The sequence below is a fragment of the Tympanuchus pallidicinctus genome, unplaced genomic scaffold, assembly GCF_026119805.1.
Source record: "Tympanuchus pallidicinctus isolate F22 unplaced genomic scaffold, pur_lepc_1.0 scaffold5, whole genome shotgun sequence".
NCBI classification, from domain to species: Eukaryota; Metazoa; Chordata; class Aves; order Galliformes; family Phasianidae; genus Tympanuchus; species Tympanuchus pallidicinctus.
This window is the reverse complement of record NW_026294769.1, coordinates 19,282,828-19,298,257: the sequence shown is the minus strand read 5'-3', so window position 1 is coordinate 19,298,257 and position 15,430 is coordinate 19,282,828. Positions and strand designations below refer to the sequence as shown.

The window sequence follows — 15,430 nt, the reverse complement described above, 5'->3', positions numbered from 1 at the left end:
TTGTTAATCAGATGATTTTCACCCTTTATTATACAGCTGGAGTTTACACTGATACCTGATGTTAAGACTGCCCAACTTTTCCCATTATAAAGACATTTTCAATCTCATCGCCAACACAGTAGGTTGACCTTTTCTGGGATTTATGTCATTTTGAGGTTTATTTCAAAGAAAAAAATATGAGAGTTTGGTTTTCAGACAAAACGTGTTTGTGATTTTCAAGAATGACCCAGTGAGGTAACAGCTACTTACTTTGTATGGACTCTCAGTTGCTTCACTTAAATAAAATGTCAGTTACCTTTGTCTCTTGAAATAAGAACTTGAGAGCTAGCAGTACCCTTGATGAGGGCCCACAGAAAAGCATCCATAGCTGGCCAAACTACGAGCCCCAGAAAAATCAGAAAATGCTCACTGATATAAATGGTTGGATATTACAGTTTTGTAGCTTTCTTCTTTGAAGATTCCATATTTACTCCTGACAAATTGCCAGGAGTGAAGAAAAAGATCATTGGAGAATGCATACGTGGACCAAACAGCTAAAATGATGTGGACCAATGCAATGGGGAACGTGAAACTGAAGAAGGAAATACAAGGAAATACAAGCTTGGCAAAGCAAAAAAAATGCTAGTGGGCACTGAAAAAAAAAAGAAGAAATACACATATATGTTAATAAAATAAGGATGAAGTTCTGTGCTGATGACTAAGAGCCCCAGCAGTCAACTCTTCTGAAATATCAGCATGCAGCTGTTCTCACCTTCCCCAGGAAAAGTCAGCATCAGGTTTCCATGCAGCTCACTACATAACTAGAGCCTCCATCCAGATACATGCCATTACAAAATCATTTGCTCTTCTCATAAAAGTGATATTACTCAGTTCACGTTACACAGGAAAAAATTAAGGCAACAACTCTAAAACACTTGTAAAAGAAATATGTTTTAAATTACTGACATTGCTAAAAACATTATTGCAGAGTGCTTGTTTCCTAAGACTTACGTATGAAATTATTTGGTTTTTAATTAGGAAGATTTTATACTTTTTTCTCTCCTCTTTCCTTCTCACTGAATTTGTGATCAGGCTTGGGTTTTAACTCTGCATTTGCCACCATTTTTTTGTTTTGCTTTTGAAAACTCACAATTTCCATCTGCCTCTGCTGTCTACAGCAGTTGTAAAACAGACTTAAATGGATGTGACTTACTACTAACATACAGACCTTTCTGCATATACATTAGCAACTACATTTTGGTCCAGCTCAGCAGCTGCTGAATGTAGCAAAGACTGCAATTAGCATCAGTAAAGGACAATCCTCAGTATCTGCCTTTGATGAAACACAGCTTGGCATTCGCACTTCTCTTCTCTTGTACTGACAACTCGCACAACCCCAACGTTTTATGGTCATCTGTCACCTAACTAACACTTCATTAAGTAGAACACCTACAGTGATTTTAACTACAGCCAAGGTGATTTACTCACTAATGATTTACATTAGGCCAGCAGCTATAATCTTGTTGCCTCTGTCCTACTGTTAAGATGGAAAATAGATGAATAATTGATTTATTTTCCTTATTTAAATGAGGAAGGATATTAAATTCTTGTTATGATGTTGACTGATGTATTTTCAGGCTGATATGTTCTTCAAATTCTTATACCTATAATTATAGAGAATAATTCATTCATTAATAGCAGCTCCTTTATGGGTTTAGTTCAAGGTGCCAGAAAGGGATCCAAAAGCTTAATGCGAGGTTGGACTCTGAAACAAATAAAAAGCTATGTGATTATTATTTGCATTTCAACAAAATAGTTAAAAGAGAGGAAAAAGAGTTATGTCAGGAAAAACAACAACAGCAAGAAACCTATTGCACAGGCAAACAAAAGCATAAAAATAATGTAACTATTAAAAAATATTAATAATTCAGGCTAGTGTTAGAAGCTTGGTTGTGATGATAGGTCTAGCTATGTCTCTGTGTACAGAACTGCTGGGCAGCATTCACCAAGTCTTTGGATGCTTGAATCATAGAATCACTTAAGTTAGAAAAGACCACCAAGATCAAGTCCAGCCATCCACCCAATACTACAGGTTCACTGCTAAACCATGTCCCTTAGCACCGTGTCCTCAAATACCTCCAGGGATGGTGACACTGCCAACCTTCCTGGGCAGCCTGTTCCAATGCCTAACCATCCTTTCTGTAAAGAAATTCAACCTAGTATCCAATCCCCAATGGAATAATGAGTGCTATTAAAAGGAATTCTTCTGAGCATCTCAGTATCTGCAGTTTCCTATTTCTGTTGCTCTACTCTTTGACTCTTCATTTGAATCTATTTTTCTCATTATTTTTTTCCTTAGTAATAATAAGTTAGTTTCTTCCTGGATCATTTTTCTGTAGCTTGTCCTTTACTATTAAAATAATATTTCAGCTTAGTTGTAGCTCACTTTTTTCTCATATAGAATTTACTCTATATCTCTGACCATCCTTCTTGCCCTTCCCAAACTTTCTCCAGACCTTTGTCTTGTTTAAGACAGTAAGGAAGGCTAGGCCAGAACTGTACAACATATTACACATGTGATAAAATCAGAGATTTACATAATGGCAGAGTGACATTTTCTCTTCTTTTCATTATTCTCTTAATGACTCCTAACATTTGATTTAGTCTTTCAATCACTATTGAGCACTGAGTGATGTTTCTGTGTGACTATCTATCATAACTCCCAACTCTCACTCCAGTCAGCTCAGAGCTCATGTAAGTGAAATTAGGAGTTCTTCTTTACATTATGCACATCACTGTTCAATTACCTGCACCAAATTTCAGCTGTCATTTTATTGCTCTGTCACTAAATTTTACTACCCTGAATAAATTATATAATCAAACATGATTACCTCATTGCTATTGTGCTTTCCAGTCCTTTACGAATATGTTGAACAGCAAAGGTCCTAACACAAATCTTATGGAACCTTGTCTGTCACTTTCCACTGCGAATACAAACCATTTAGTCTTCCAACTATCTAACCATACAAGGATCTTCCCTTTTATGAGGTGGTGCTGAGTTTTCCTTGCTGGACTGGGTTATAAAAATCCAACAGTATGTTTTTTAAATTTTGGATTCAAGTTTCAGTGTGTGTGTATTCATAAGTTTGCTTGCCAAAGTGGTGAGTTTCTTAGCATAATTAGGTTATGATTTAAAAAAAAAAAATAATAAAAAATACATATATATATAGCATTATATCACCACTAAGAAGGCTTACTTCTTCTTTCATCTTCTTTGAATTGTTCTGTTATTGTTTTGTTATTATAGTCTTCCATGGATTATCTTTCTCCAGTCAAGCTTCCTATATCTATACATTGTCACTTCTTTCATTTAGGGCAAGACTCACTTCCCTCATGCAGGATCTTACATTTCAAGAACTTGTATCTGACATGATGTCTTCGTTAACTGACAGTCTGCCTCCACTTCCTCTCTGACCGGTTTCTTTCTGACTGATGTATCAGAAATCCCATAACTGTGTAAGGTTTCATTTCAAACTATCTTTTTCTGCACCTACTGGCTTTCTCACTACTTTTAATTTAAAAGCTCACTCATGATTTTGGGATTAAAGTGCCCAAAGCCTGCTTTCCTTAGAAGAGGTCCACCCCTCTCACACAGCTTGAGTATACTGAGGCAGATTCCCAATACTTGATAAAAGTGACTCCCTGATTTTTTGCACCTACAATATATGGCTGAGGAGATGATGTTTGTGTTTGGCATCAGAATTATTATGCTTGCAAAAAACACAACAATATATACACTCTAAAATTGGGTTGGTACCATATCTCAATTGTGGTTCCCTCCTTCCCACAAGGATGTCAGCATGACCAAGGGTCACAAGCTGTAGGGAGAGGAAAAATCAATGACAGAAGGGTAGGGAGGGAATTTCTGAGTGAAAACAGCCATCAGATGACTCTGCAGTGTGCATTTACTACATCCTGAGTACTCTGTAAGCCACAGTGCACCTGCACATGAATTAACACCATAAAAATGCAGAAGAGTTAAGTCCCATATATTGTTTGTAATCACAAGTTTTGAAAATTACTAGGTTATGAATGTGAACATTCAGCTAAATATACTGACTTACAAAATGTCAGGCTTAGGTTTAAAACAAGAATACTATTATCAGATTTTTATAATAAAAATAAAACATTTCTGCTTTTTTAGGAAATATTATTGCTTACTTTCCTCATTTTACCTTCCCCTGCAAGCACATACATACTTCCTTTTTTTTTTTTTTCCCTCACTGTGGGTTCATTTATATTAATAAATACCATACGTGACAGTGTGACACTGTCATAAATAAGTAAGAAAAATATATGTCTGTGAAACTCTAAAAATCCTTTAGCTACCTGTCTACATAAATTATGAATAAGCACTGTTTGCACGCTGCAGCTACGATCTCCCCACTTGCTCACTGATGCTGGAAAATATTTGTTTTCTAATTTGTTGGGATCAAAATGTTTATTCTGAATTCCTATTTCAGAGCAACTCCCACAAATAGTGCTGCCAAATCTGGAAGTTTGCTTCTACTGAAAAAATTTTTGGACAATTCCTGTGCACTTGAGTTGTCAAGCTTCTGCTGTCTACACAGCATCTGGGAGCTCAATAATGTGTCCAAACGCAAGTCTTCTATTAAAAAAGAAAGAAAGAAAGAAGAAAGAGGAGGAGATAAAAACAAAAGGCAACATAAAATAGAAAACATCAACTTCAGCCTATCATAAGACATCACGACAAGGCAGCACAGAAACAGGAAATTAAATGCCAAATACACAGCAAAGCATCAGTGAACCTAGTAGGTTATGAAGACTCCTCTATTATTACTTGAACACAGAAAGCAAAATTGCAGTGACAAAAAGATTTAAATTACACAGTGCGTGAACAAAAGCCACACTGATCGTGTAATTACAAAACAATAATAATTCCACGCACAAAGAAAATATACAGTAAAAGCTTAGAGGCTGGAATTTCTGCTAGTACAGATAACACAACTAATGTCACCATAAAAAGCATGAAAGTTAATACAATAAACTTTTAGTAAGTAACTTTAAGCTTAATCAAAAGGAAAACAGAACCCAAACTCTGTACTATCTAGTGTAGACAATACACTTTGGCATCTCTGCAGCAGAGCTGCTGGAAGTCCAGAAGAACTGGAATGTCTCCCAGGCACGTTACACCAACAGCCAGTGGAGTACGTGCACCACAAGATGGAAGCAATGAATGCAACAGAAATGGCACACCTCTAGTCATGAATCCTTGGACTCACTTGGCAATAACTGAACATTTAGAAAAGCTGGTCAAGTAAATTGTGATGTCTTGCTCAGTTTCAAAAGCCTAACAAGCCTTAAAAACTCAGTGTAGGACCCAACATAGATAACTTCTTTGTAGGGACACACAGCTATCAATTATATCTCCAACATTGGTAAGGAACTGTTTTTGTCTTTTAGACAATTGGTTTGGGTTAACAGCAGGTGAAAGTCATAAAAATAAACATATCTAAGTTTAGCTGCATAAATTAAGAGGCTGCTAGATTTTATGTTCTTACTGGATCTCAGTCACAGAATACACTGCGATTTCAGCTGTCATGCAGTTCTACCACCTCAGTACTGCCATATACCATATCTCAGTATTCTAATTTATTTTCTCTCAAAATACTGAACTGTGCATGCAGCTTTGCAGCCAACAATGAGAATTTCATGGATATTATTCAAGTGGATAAAGTATTTTCAGTTACCTCCTTAATCATCATTACTTTTTTAATGAGTATGAACATTAGATGCGTACCAAGTATTAATTTTTTATCAAAATATTTTCCACTGGAATAGCACTTTCAGAAGCAAGTTGGCAGGGCTGGAAATCCAAGTCCATTATCCAAGCAAAAGCAAACCAAGAAAGAGTAGGAGGCCTCTGTCTTTGATAAATGAACAGAGCATCTCAGCGAAGCTGAAAACATTAATCTTTCTTTGGGAATTAATATATTACAATTGAAAAACTGGTTCTTTAGTGAAATTCCTCATACAAAATGTATACTGCAGTTCTTGTAATGCATAATTTCAGCAATTACCTACAGGCCAAATATACACCATGTCTTTCTATTTCTTTTTGCTGTTTTATCAGTGTGAAAGAAGACTTAATGGTATTTCCACATTACTGCAAGTTCTAGATCAAACTACGTCCTATAAGCATAAAATTTGTCTTTTTGATGCAGCTTATTTCATTTTGGTAACGCATATAAAGTCCTAACCGCATCCACTGCTTTGTGTCTGCAGTAGGGAAATGTGCTGGTATAGCTATCAAAAAGCCCTTGTGTGGAGGCCTGGCTATCCTGGCTATGTACAATATTGTGCTGGCCTTTATTTCTGTCACCTCTGGCTGAGCAACTAGTATTTCTGTCTCTGAGATTGTTGTGAAGCACTGTCTTGCTGCTGCTGCTGCTGCTGCTTGGAAAATATGGGCAGAGATTTGTTACATAAACCAGTTATTTAAAAAGAAAAAAAAAATCTTTATAAAGCATATCAAAACACTTTCAAAAGGATACTTTTGATTGAAATTTTCATTGAGAGATTAATGGACTCGTGCAAATTTAAAATTTGTGCCAGAGAGAAAACTTGGTGTCACTGCTAAGTACGATATTTCTTAATACAGCCAGTAATTTTCCATCTCCTCTGAAAAAGAACAGCTGAAACATGATCTGACAAATACAAATGATCTATTCAAATTAACCAAATCCAAACTGAAGTTAGGCAGCATGCAAATTTTAGCCCAAACAGTTCAAGTACATAAGCAACTGGAGACAGCATGTTACAATGGTAAAGGACCTGACTGCTGTCACACTAAAACAGCACTCTACCTCATAAATAGCATTACTGAGATGTTTCACCAGATTTCACATTTGCCTTAAAATTTAGTAAAACCTAAAATTCAATTTGTTCTGGGGCCTTGTGTCAACCTCATGCTTTTTGTAGCCTTTGTATTCTTCATCTGTAGTTAAAAAAGCAAGCATAATTTTTGTGTGTGTGTGTGTGTGTGTAATTTTAGGTCTGACACTAGCTGCTTTCCTTCCTAGAAATTAGCAACAGCAGATAAAATTCATGATGGAAGGAGTTAAAGGCCAATCATCTGACTAGCACTCTCCCTGTATTACATTACAGATTCCCTCCGGGGAACAGACCCATGTTTCCTTTGCATGGAAAGCAGAGCGTGACTAATGGTCTGCAAGGCTCTCACCTGAAAAGGCACTGGCTTGTAACACTAAGGCACACCCAAAACCTGAAAAGTTCTGTGCAGCACCTCCAGAATAATGCAACAGACTTTAAAGAGAAACTGCTGGGGGTTATTTTATTCTTTACAAAATGTAACATTTTAAAAATACATTGAAATACCAGCATTTCTTCAAACAGATTCACTCAACACGAAGAGCAACAGTTTCAGTTATGCATTAAGTTCCTTTCTCCCAGGAGCTGCAAAGCGCAGCTGGAAAATACGTCAATCATATAGACTAAGAAAGTAAATCACACAGATTAAATAGCTTCAGTAGACTGAAAATGGCTGTAAACTCAAAGACAGTATTTTAGACATCTGAGTTAGCACTTCCTTATTAATAAAGTTATTTTTATATGCCCTTCAACATCTGTTCCATATATTCTTCATAAAAGTGTTACTTTTCTCTTTCAACACCAGGGGCTCTTTGAAGGTCTGAAGCAAATTCTGACGTATCTTCAGCTGTTATGCAAAGCTAATTTTGCAAGGAATGAAAGTGATGCTGAACACTGATAAGCACCAACATACCACATAAATTTGGGACACACTTTTGTGTGTACAGGCTTTCGTGGTACAAAATTAACCCTGATTGTATGTACTAATTCTGAACACTAAAATACATGCAGGGAACAGTAATGCTGAAAAGCCAATATAGAAACTTGCCTTTTGCATTAGATTTGAAAAATGACATACAATTTTTGCTAATATCAGTCCAAACAGAAGGTGCTGCATATACTGTCCTGCTTTCTTTCATGTGAAGTACATTTCAGTTCCATGCAAAACTGCGACAGAACTCATGATTCAAAGTGCTTAATCCTAGTGCAGAGCTCACGTAAAATACAGATAATCCTACAGCTAAGTTAGAACAGAAAAAAAAACTAGTAGTTGGAATAATGAGCTTGTGCAAAGGGTTTTTAAGATAGCAATTCAGTTGGGTTTCCTTGTTTGAGAATCACGTCTTAGGGTCCAATTGAAATCTTGTGAACAGATGCTGCCTTATCCCATGGAATTGTAGGCTGTATTTAACTGCTGAAACGACCAACAACTGTAGTAATGTTCAGCATAGAGCAAGCCTACCACAAGAGGCCACTGCTGCTCTTCGCGTTTTTTCGACGTGCAGCTGGGCTCCTAGCAAGCAGACAGCTGCAAGGAGCCCCAGGCAAAAGTCACAGCAGTTGCAACCCTCCTTTTCCTTATTTATGCATCAATGCTGCACTTCTGCAGAAAAAAATTGAATTCAGTATTTTTTTTTTTTTTTTTTAACTGGCAGATAGAAGAAGAAATTTTCTAAATGCACTTATCGATTCAGCCTTCAGGAAGAAATGAAAACTCGCATTCCAAAATGCTGATTTCTCTCCTTGATATGATTAAATTGTGTAGCTAAAGGCAAGTATTCAGATATAATTTAATGAGATATTTGAAAAGCATTTAATTAATCGCTGACAAAAAACAGCTCCTTATGTTTCCAACAGAAGATGATAAAAGAATTATGAAAGCGTTATCAATATTTGATGATGAAAAAAAAACCCAGTAAATAAAATTCTGTTGCTACAGTTTACAGGAACCAGTACCTTGCCTACTATTTAATTTTGATCAATGACTTGAAGTACGTATTTAATTCTATTTCCAGAGAAATACTGAAATACAGAAAATGATATAAAAGCAGTAAGCAATGAAGACAGGGACATTGAACTTGCTTGATCAACAAGGCTCGTGCAATATTAAATGCATTTTAATAGAGGACACTGAAACACTACACGGGCTGAAGTAAAGAAACTGGCCGTATGTTGGCCACGTGGGGTGGGGGGAGGAAAAGAGGGATATCCTAGAATGTAGCAAGAAGAATTTGAGCATCTCAACAGCTGAGCAACTGAACGGCCTTGGGCACCTCCAGGGATGAGGCATCGCAGCTTCCCTGGGCAGCAGTATCAGCACCCCACAGCCCTCTGAACGAAAACACACCTATTTTGAGTACTTGAAATTAAAAGGTGCAGAAGGAAAATCTAACTCTGAAAGACTTAGGATTTGAAAGAGGCCACGCTGTTCAGATAATGAAAAAAGCTTAATGAAAGCTTTATGAACTCTAACAGGGAACGCAGCAGTTCCATTGGAAGCAGTGAAAGCCACCAAGAGCTAGAACGAGATACCAGCGAAGCATCTCCTCCACACGCCCACCACGCCCACCCTCCACAAGCCGAACCCCCCTCAGACCCCAACCGCTACCCCCTCTACGCATGCGCCCCCTCCCACCGCACTCTTTGCTCCTCGCGCATGCGCGTCTAGCTCCTTTTTCCCTCCCTCAGCGCGCCTGCGCCGCTCGGCCTCGCCGTGAGTGCGCTCCTTCTCTTTCCTCCGTTTCCCACCGCAGCACATCCCCAGCGGGCCCGTGTGCGCCTGCGCCGCCCGCCCGCCTCGTGTGCTCCCAAGGCGCCGAGTCCCCACGGTCGGCGCTCAGGGTCGGGTCCGTTCTTCTCTTCCCCGCCCCCCTCTTCCTCCTCCTTCCGCCAAACGTCGCTGCGCGTGGCTCTGTGTGTGCGTGTCGTGTGCGCGTGTGTGCGTGCGCGCTGGGGGGGGGGCCGGGGGGAGGGAGGGAGGGGGCCGCCATGCCGAGGGGGCGGCCTCCCAGCGCCAGCGGGGACAGCGGCACGGCCGGCGCCCGGGCAGGTAAATGGCGCGGGTGGGAAGAGCCGGGCGCGGCCGAGAGCGGCGAGGAGAGGGGAAACCTCCGCGGGTTGCGCATATAGTCCCCGGATATGGCGAGGGGGGGAAGGCCGGGTCTATTGTGCGGGTGTATGGGCGAGAGGGGAGGGGAAGGAGGCAGCGCGGCCCGGCCCTGCGGAATGATACGGAGGCGGCGGAGCCGTGGCCTGGCGCCGGGCGGGAGGCAGGGCCTGGGTGCGGGCCTCGCACTGCCTGCCCGCCGGCCGGGAGGAGCGGGCCAGGGCGGGGGGAGCCGTCCGTGCTTGGCGTGCGTGGGGAGAGCTGAGGGAGGGCTGCAGGCGGCTTCATTCCCGAAAGGAGGCTTTTTTTTTTTTTTTTTTTTTTTTTTTTTTTTTTTTTTTTTAGGCTTTAAAATTCTTCTTTGTGAGCTCATGTATTAAAGCAGACCTGCTGTGTTCCCAACCGACTACGAGTTTGTCTCACGCTTTCCGTCGTTTCTTGCTTGTTTGATTGCCGTGTGGACGCCCCGGGGCAGGCTCGCTGTGGTGGCTGTGCTGACAGCGCCTCAGGGCTGAGAGCTGGGATTCGGTGGGGCCTTTGTGTGGTGCATCCTGCCCGCGTTACGGGGCACGGCCCCGCGCTGTGAATCGGCCCCGCAGGCTGCTGGCAGTTGTGAGCTCCTGCACTGATGGCATGGGCTGTGGATGGGGGAGGATTGAGTCTGAGGCAACCCACCAGCACCTGGAGGCTGTACTCTGCTCGTAATTGGGCCATGATGTTAGACTTCTCCAATATTAAGATGTATGCTTATAAGGGGTTGCCAGATTGATGGCTAGTCTAGTCATACGTTGTATTTTCAATGTTTTAAACAGAAGAAACCTGCTAGCTTATTAATGAAATTATGTCATGGGGTCGTTTTCAGGTGTCGGTTCAGAATTACAGGGTCTGGGGCTCCCACAGGGATTCGGAAACATGCAGACTGCAGTTGCAAGGACTCTGCCCCACATAAGCAAATATTCTGGGTTCTGTAGACTTCAGCAGTCTGCAAGAATCAGTAATGTCAGTGTTGTCAACTGTAGTATGTTCTCTGCCTTAATGTTTGGCTGAGAAAAAGGCTTAAATGAAGAAACTGGCTAAACGGGACAGCTGGAATTGAGGTAAATGATATTCCCAGGACAGTTGGTTCCTTGTCCCACTCAGGAACAGGCTAACAAACTTGGAGAACTGATTGTGAGTCCCACAGTCTTCCACTTGAGTGGGAAAAATTTTATTAGGAAAACAGCTGTTTGCAAAATAGATGCTATGTCTTTTGCTTAGGAAACTACATGTGTAGGTTTTCTTCCTTGTCAGTGTTGCCCAAACAGTTCTTATCCTGGTACTCGAGTGTCTTTCCCGAAAGAGAGAAACTGATCTCTGTAGTTGTGCAGTCTGTACGTGTATGGCAGTATGGCTTCGTTTGCAAGGAAGTGAAGGTGGATCAGTCATGCTTCGTTGTACAACTTCTCTAATTACTTCGAGTTCATGGGTGTCAAAGATTAGCCAAGCTCTTTGTTCCAGGAAAATTAGAGGTGATAAATGGAAATCTGAACTATATGCAGAGATAATAATAAGTACCAAATCTAAGCTTATGCATGAGGGCATGTGTTGGGTTTTTGCTGGAAAAAGACAGCCTTAGATTGTCCTGGTGTTCTTTAGTTCCTCACTATGTTTGTAATGAATCTGTGCCTTTTCCCCCAGTAATTGAAGCAGTTAAATAACCTGCGTTTAAGTTCTGTCTGTGTCTTAACCTAACTACCATGTTCTGCCTTTCTCTGTATCTTTCTGGTGCTCATTATTTTGTTCCCTGCTGCAATTGCACTCACACCTTCATACCTCATTCATTCCTATGCGTTAAGTGTTTTAAAGAATGATTAGATTTCCATTTCAAACCTCTCAGATCTTTTTTCTGCTGTGATTGGGTTGTGCTTTCTCTCAGGGAGAGGGAAGTTCACCTAACAAATTACTTGGTTCATTCTTAAGTTTCTGTTGACAGAGTAGTGCCTGGACATAGGTCAGGGTCTGAATCGTGTAAAAGCAAACCTCTGAAAAGCTCTAGCTTGGTGTCAAATATGCAGCTATCCAAAAAATGTAGTTTCTAGTTTAGAATATTAAGCAATAAATGTAGCAATATTTACCTGAACATCTAATGAAAATATCAAGTTTGGTTAAGGAAATGTCAGTTTTTGTATACCCGTGTAGATTGGGGAAATGTGGGCTATTTATGTGATCCTTTTTACCTTGGCCTGCAAAACTCACATTTTCCCTTAGTTCTCTGCAGAATAGAAGAACAGAAGTGAGAAAAAGCTTGTGGCTTGAGATGAGGATACCTCAGTAAATGAAGGAAGATAGAAAAAAAGAGGGGGAGAAAATGCTATGAAAGGCAGTCACTTACCGCTCTCACCAGCAGGCTGATGCTTAGCCATCTTGGAAGGACTGTCCTGAGTTGTTTTTTTTTCTGCTGAGCATGCTGTTGGATGGCATGGCGATCCCCTTGGCATTTGTCCCCTCCTGGCCTCCTGTTCACTGAGGGGTGAAGAGAGAGAAGCAGGCTGCATTCATGCTCTACCAGCAGCAGGAATGAAACACTGGTGTGTAATAAGCACTGTTTTTTGTCACCAGTCTAAAACATGGCACTATACAGGCTGCTTATGACAACGTTAACTCTATCACACCCAGTGCTGTCTAGGTTGCACTGAACCAGATACAACAGAGCTGTTCATTCTGTGTCCTATCAGGCTCCTCTGCCACCTGCAGTGTGGCCATGAAACTTGGGGAGGCCTGGGTGCTCCAGAAAGAAAGGTGGCTGCTTCGTGTTGACAAACAGGACAACTGGCATCTGAACATCCTTCTCAGCAGTCTGCCTCTGGGAGCTGAATGTCTGCACTGGTACTGCTTAAATTCTGGGTTGAATATTGACCAAAAATTGACAAAAACTACCTTTTAAAATATATAGCAGGTCCTTATTAGTTTCTGTGTTTTGGCTCAGTGCATGGGCAGAGAGTTGAGCGTTCTTCCTGCTCCTCCCATCAGCAGTTGTGAAGAATTACTATTTGTTGCTCTTTGTTGAAGAAAGTGCTGAGTTAAGTTTAAACAAATCCAATTCTTTCATGATTGCAGAGCTGAGCAAAATGTTTTAATGATTCATATATCATTATTCATTATTGTGATTTCTGACGGGGCATGAGGAAATGTCAATATTGCTGTCCCTGTTTTGGTCTCTTGTTCTACCTCTGTTTTCTTTCTTTTATTTTTTTTTTAATTCATAAATTCAGTAATAAGCTTTGATAGGGTCGAACCCTTGAGTCTCTAGACTTGCCAGCTGCCGGGTAACTTCAGTGGTAGATTTTCATCAACAAATTCCATGGGCTGTGTTGCATGGAATTGTCTTCTTAGCCTGATGCTGGCAGGCTATTAGAGATGTAATAAGGCTGTGCCGTGTTTACAGCTGAATGAGCCCATCTGTGCCTTGCACAGGGAGCTGTGTTCTGCCATGAGGCACAGTGCTGCTTACGTATGGAAGAAATGTTCAGGAGTGCTCTAATTCTGTCTTCCTCCATCCGCACTGAGGTTGTATCAGTGGCTTAGGGCCGAGGGCACCTGCCTGCTGACTCATCCTGAAGTCCATTGTTCTGAAGGCACTGTCACAGGGATCTATAGCTGAGCTTATCCAAAACTTCATGGCTGATGCTCCACGAGGGGCAAAACGTTTCCAAAGAACTTGAAGGCAGTAGCATTCAGAATGCTCAGATAGAATCAAGAATCCTTAGAGTTGGAAGGTACCTCTGAAGGCCATCTAGTCCAGCTCCCTTGCAATGAACAGGGACACCACAACTATATCAAGTTGCCCAGGGCCTGATCCAGTCTTGCCTTGAAAGTCTTTCGGGATGGGGCATCATCTACGACACTAGGTAACCTGTTCCACTGCCTCACCACCCTCACTGTAAAAGACTTTTTCCTTATATCTAACCTAAATCTACCCTCTTCGAACTTGAAACCATTTCCCTTTGTTACGTCACCACAGACCCTGCTAAAGAGTCCCTTCTTTCCTGTAGCTCCCCTTTAGATACTGAAAGGCTGCTCTCAGGTCACCTCACAGCCTTCTCTTCCATCTTTATGCCCGTCTTTATGCCTGTCTTGTTCTCTTTGATACTTCCCAAGTCTGTTTTTTTTTCCTACCATTGCACTATGGACAAAGTGCAAGAATACAAACAGAAGTCTTTGTTGGTAGCGCATAATGAACTGGGTGCTTCCTATTCAGTTTGATTGTATTGATAGGCAGCTGTCTGTCTCAAGTTATGATGGAATTGATTTACGTTATCACTAGAGAAATATTGAAATTGCATTCATGCCTGAAAGTTTTTGCACTGTTTCTATACAGTTAATGTTAATAAATGATAGTGGTTTAAACTTCAGTCTTGCTCGGTAAAGTTTATCATCTGTTGAAGTATGCAGACCTGAGAGCAACGTTTCAGGGCATTTCTTTAGTCTGATATTCACTTTGTGCCTTGTGTGTGTATGTGTTTATGTTTATGGGATGTCAATAAATAGCAGCTCTCTAGCAGGAGAATGCCACGTCTTCATGTGATTGTTTTAATTGAAGTAATATGCTTAGTGAGTTCACCTATTCTCTGTAATATATTCAAGGAAATCAAATTTAGTTCTTTGTTGTTGAGTTAAATAGTGTTCTCGTATCTTTGTTAGCACACAGCAGAATTGTGTTGTCATCTGGACAGAGTATATCTAAGACAAACAGATGGCTTAATCTCTGTACCAAATATTTACAATTTTCTGGGCGCTTAGGCACCATATTAAGTATTTATGATAGAGTTGCTAATTGTGACAATCAGATGCTTTATCATCTGCATCAGTATTTGTATTTTTTTTCCTTTGGTAAGCAGGGAACTCTATCTGTATGCTATTGCTGACTTGCTGAACTAGCATCGTCACTATTTTTGGGTTTTCAAAGCTACAGACCTTTACATCTGCTTCAGTAGTTGTCAGCATTGGCCTTGTTTTATGGCCCATGATGCATTTAAAAGTGTTGCTGCTTTGAAATAATTCAGTAAACCTGGATTTTATTGAGGATTTCCCAGAAATATGGTAATGCAGGTTAATACTTTGACCTGCTGTGAGGATGACATACCAGCATCAATACTGTCTTTATCTTGTTATTAACTGTTTGCACAAAAAAGTTGTCAAGCTGTTACTTTGTTTTCATATCCATGACAACATCCCCAAACCATACCTGGAGTCTGTGTTGCCTGACAGGAAAGTTATGGTCTGTCTCACTTGTTACTTCTTTTATTGGCAATGTCTTCTCTGCTTTTGTCTTTCTGATTCGAAATACGTAACATTTTGTCCTTGCTGTTTTCAAATCTCTGGATTTCTGTGGGGATATTGTTTCGAATGCTTCCTTTATTACTAGAAGAATGAAATAAAAAGTCACAACCTGTG

General features: G+C 40.5%; 1 protein-coding gene and 1 long non-coding RNA gene across 6 annotated transcripts in view; one reads left to right on the top strand and one right to left on the bottom strand.

Moving 5' to 3' along the window:
• Positions 1-9,435, bottom strand: LOC128091304 (uncharacterized). The gene is made up of 2 exons (XR_008211344.1): positions 752-9,435; positions 1-631 (listed from the first exon to the last, which is right to left on the bottom strand). It is a non-coding gene; the product is annotated as an uncharacterized LOC128091304 (long non-coding RNA).
• Positions 9,436-9,510: 75 nt separating this feature from the next.
• The window catches only part of ZNF236 (zinc finger protein 236), a 68,109-nt gene continuing 62,189 nt past the window's right edge, over positions 9,511-15,430 (top strand). For 4 of the 5 annotated variants that reach the window (XM_052703829.1, XM_052703826.1, XM_052703828.1 and 1 more), the window contains exon 1: positions 9,511-9,604. In XM_052703829.1, the coding sequence (XP_052559789.1) occupies positions 9,511-9,604 (94 nt within the window). Of the gene's footprint in view, positions 9,605-9,831; positions 9,941-15,430 lie in introns of those variants that run through there. The other variant, XM_052703827.1, reaches the window with a different exon arrangement.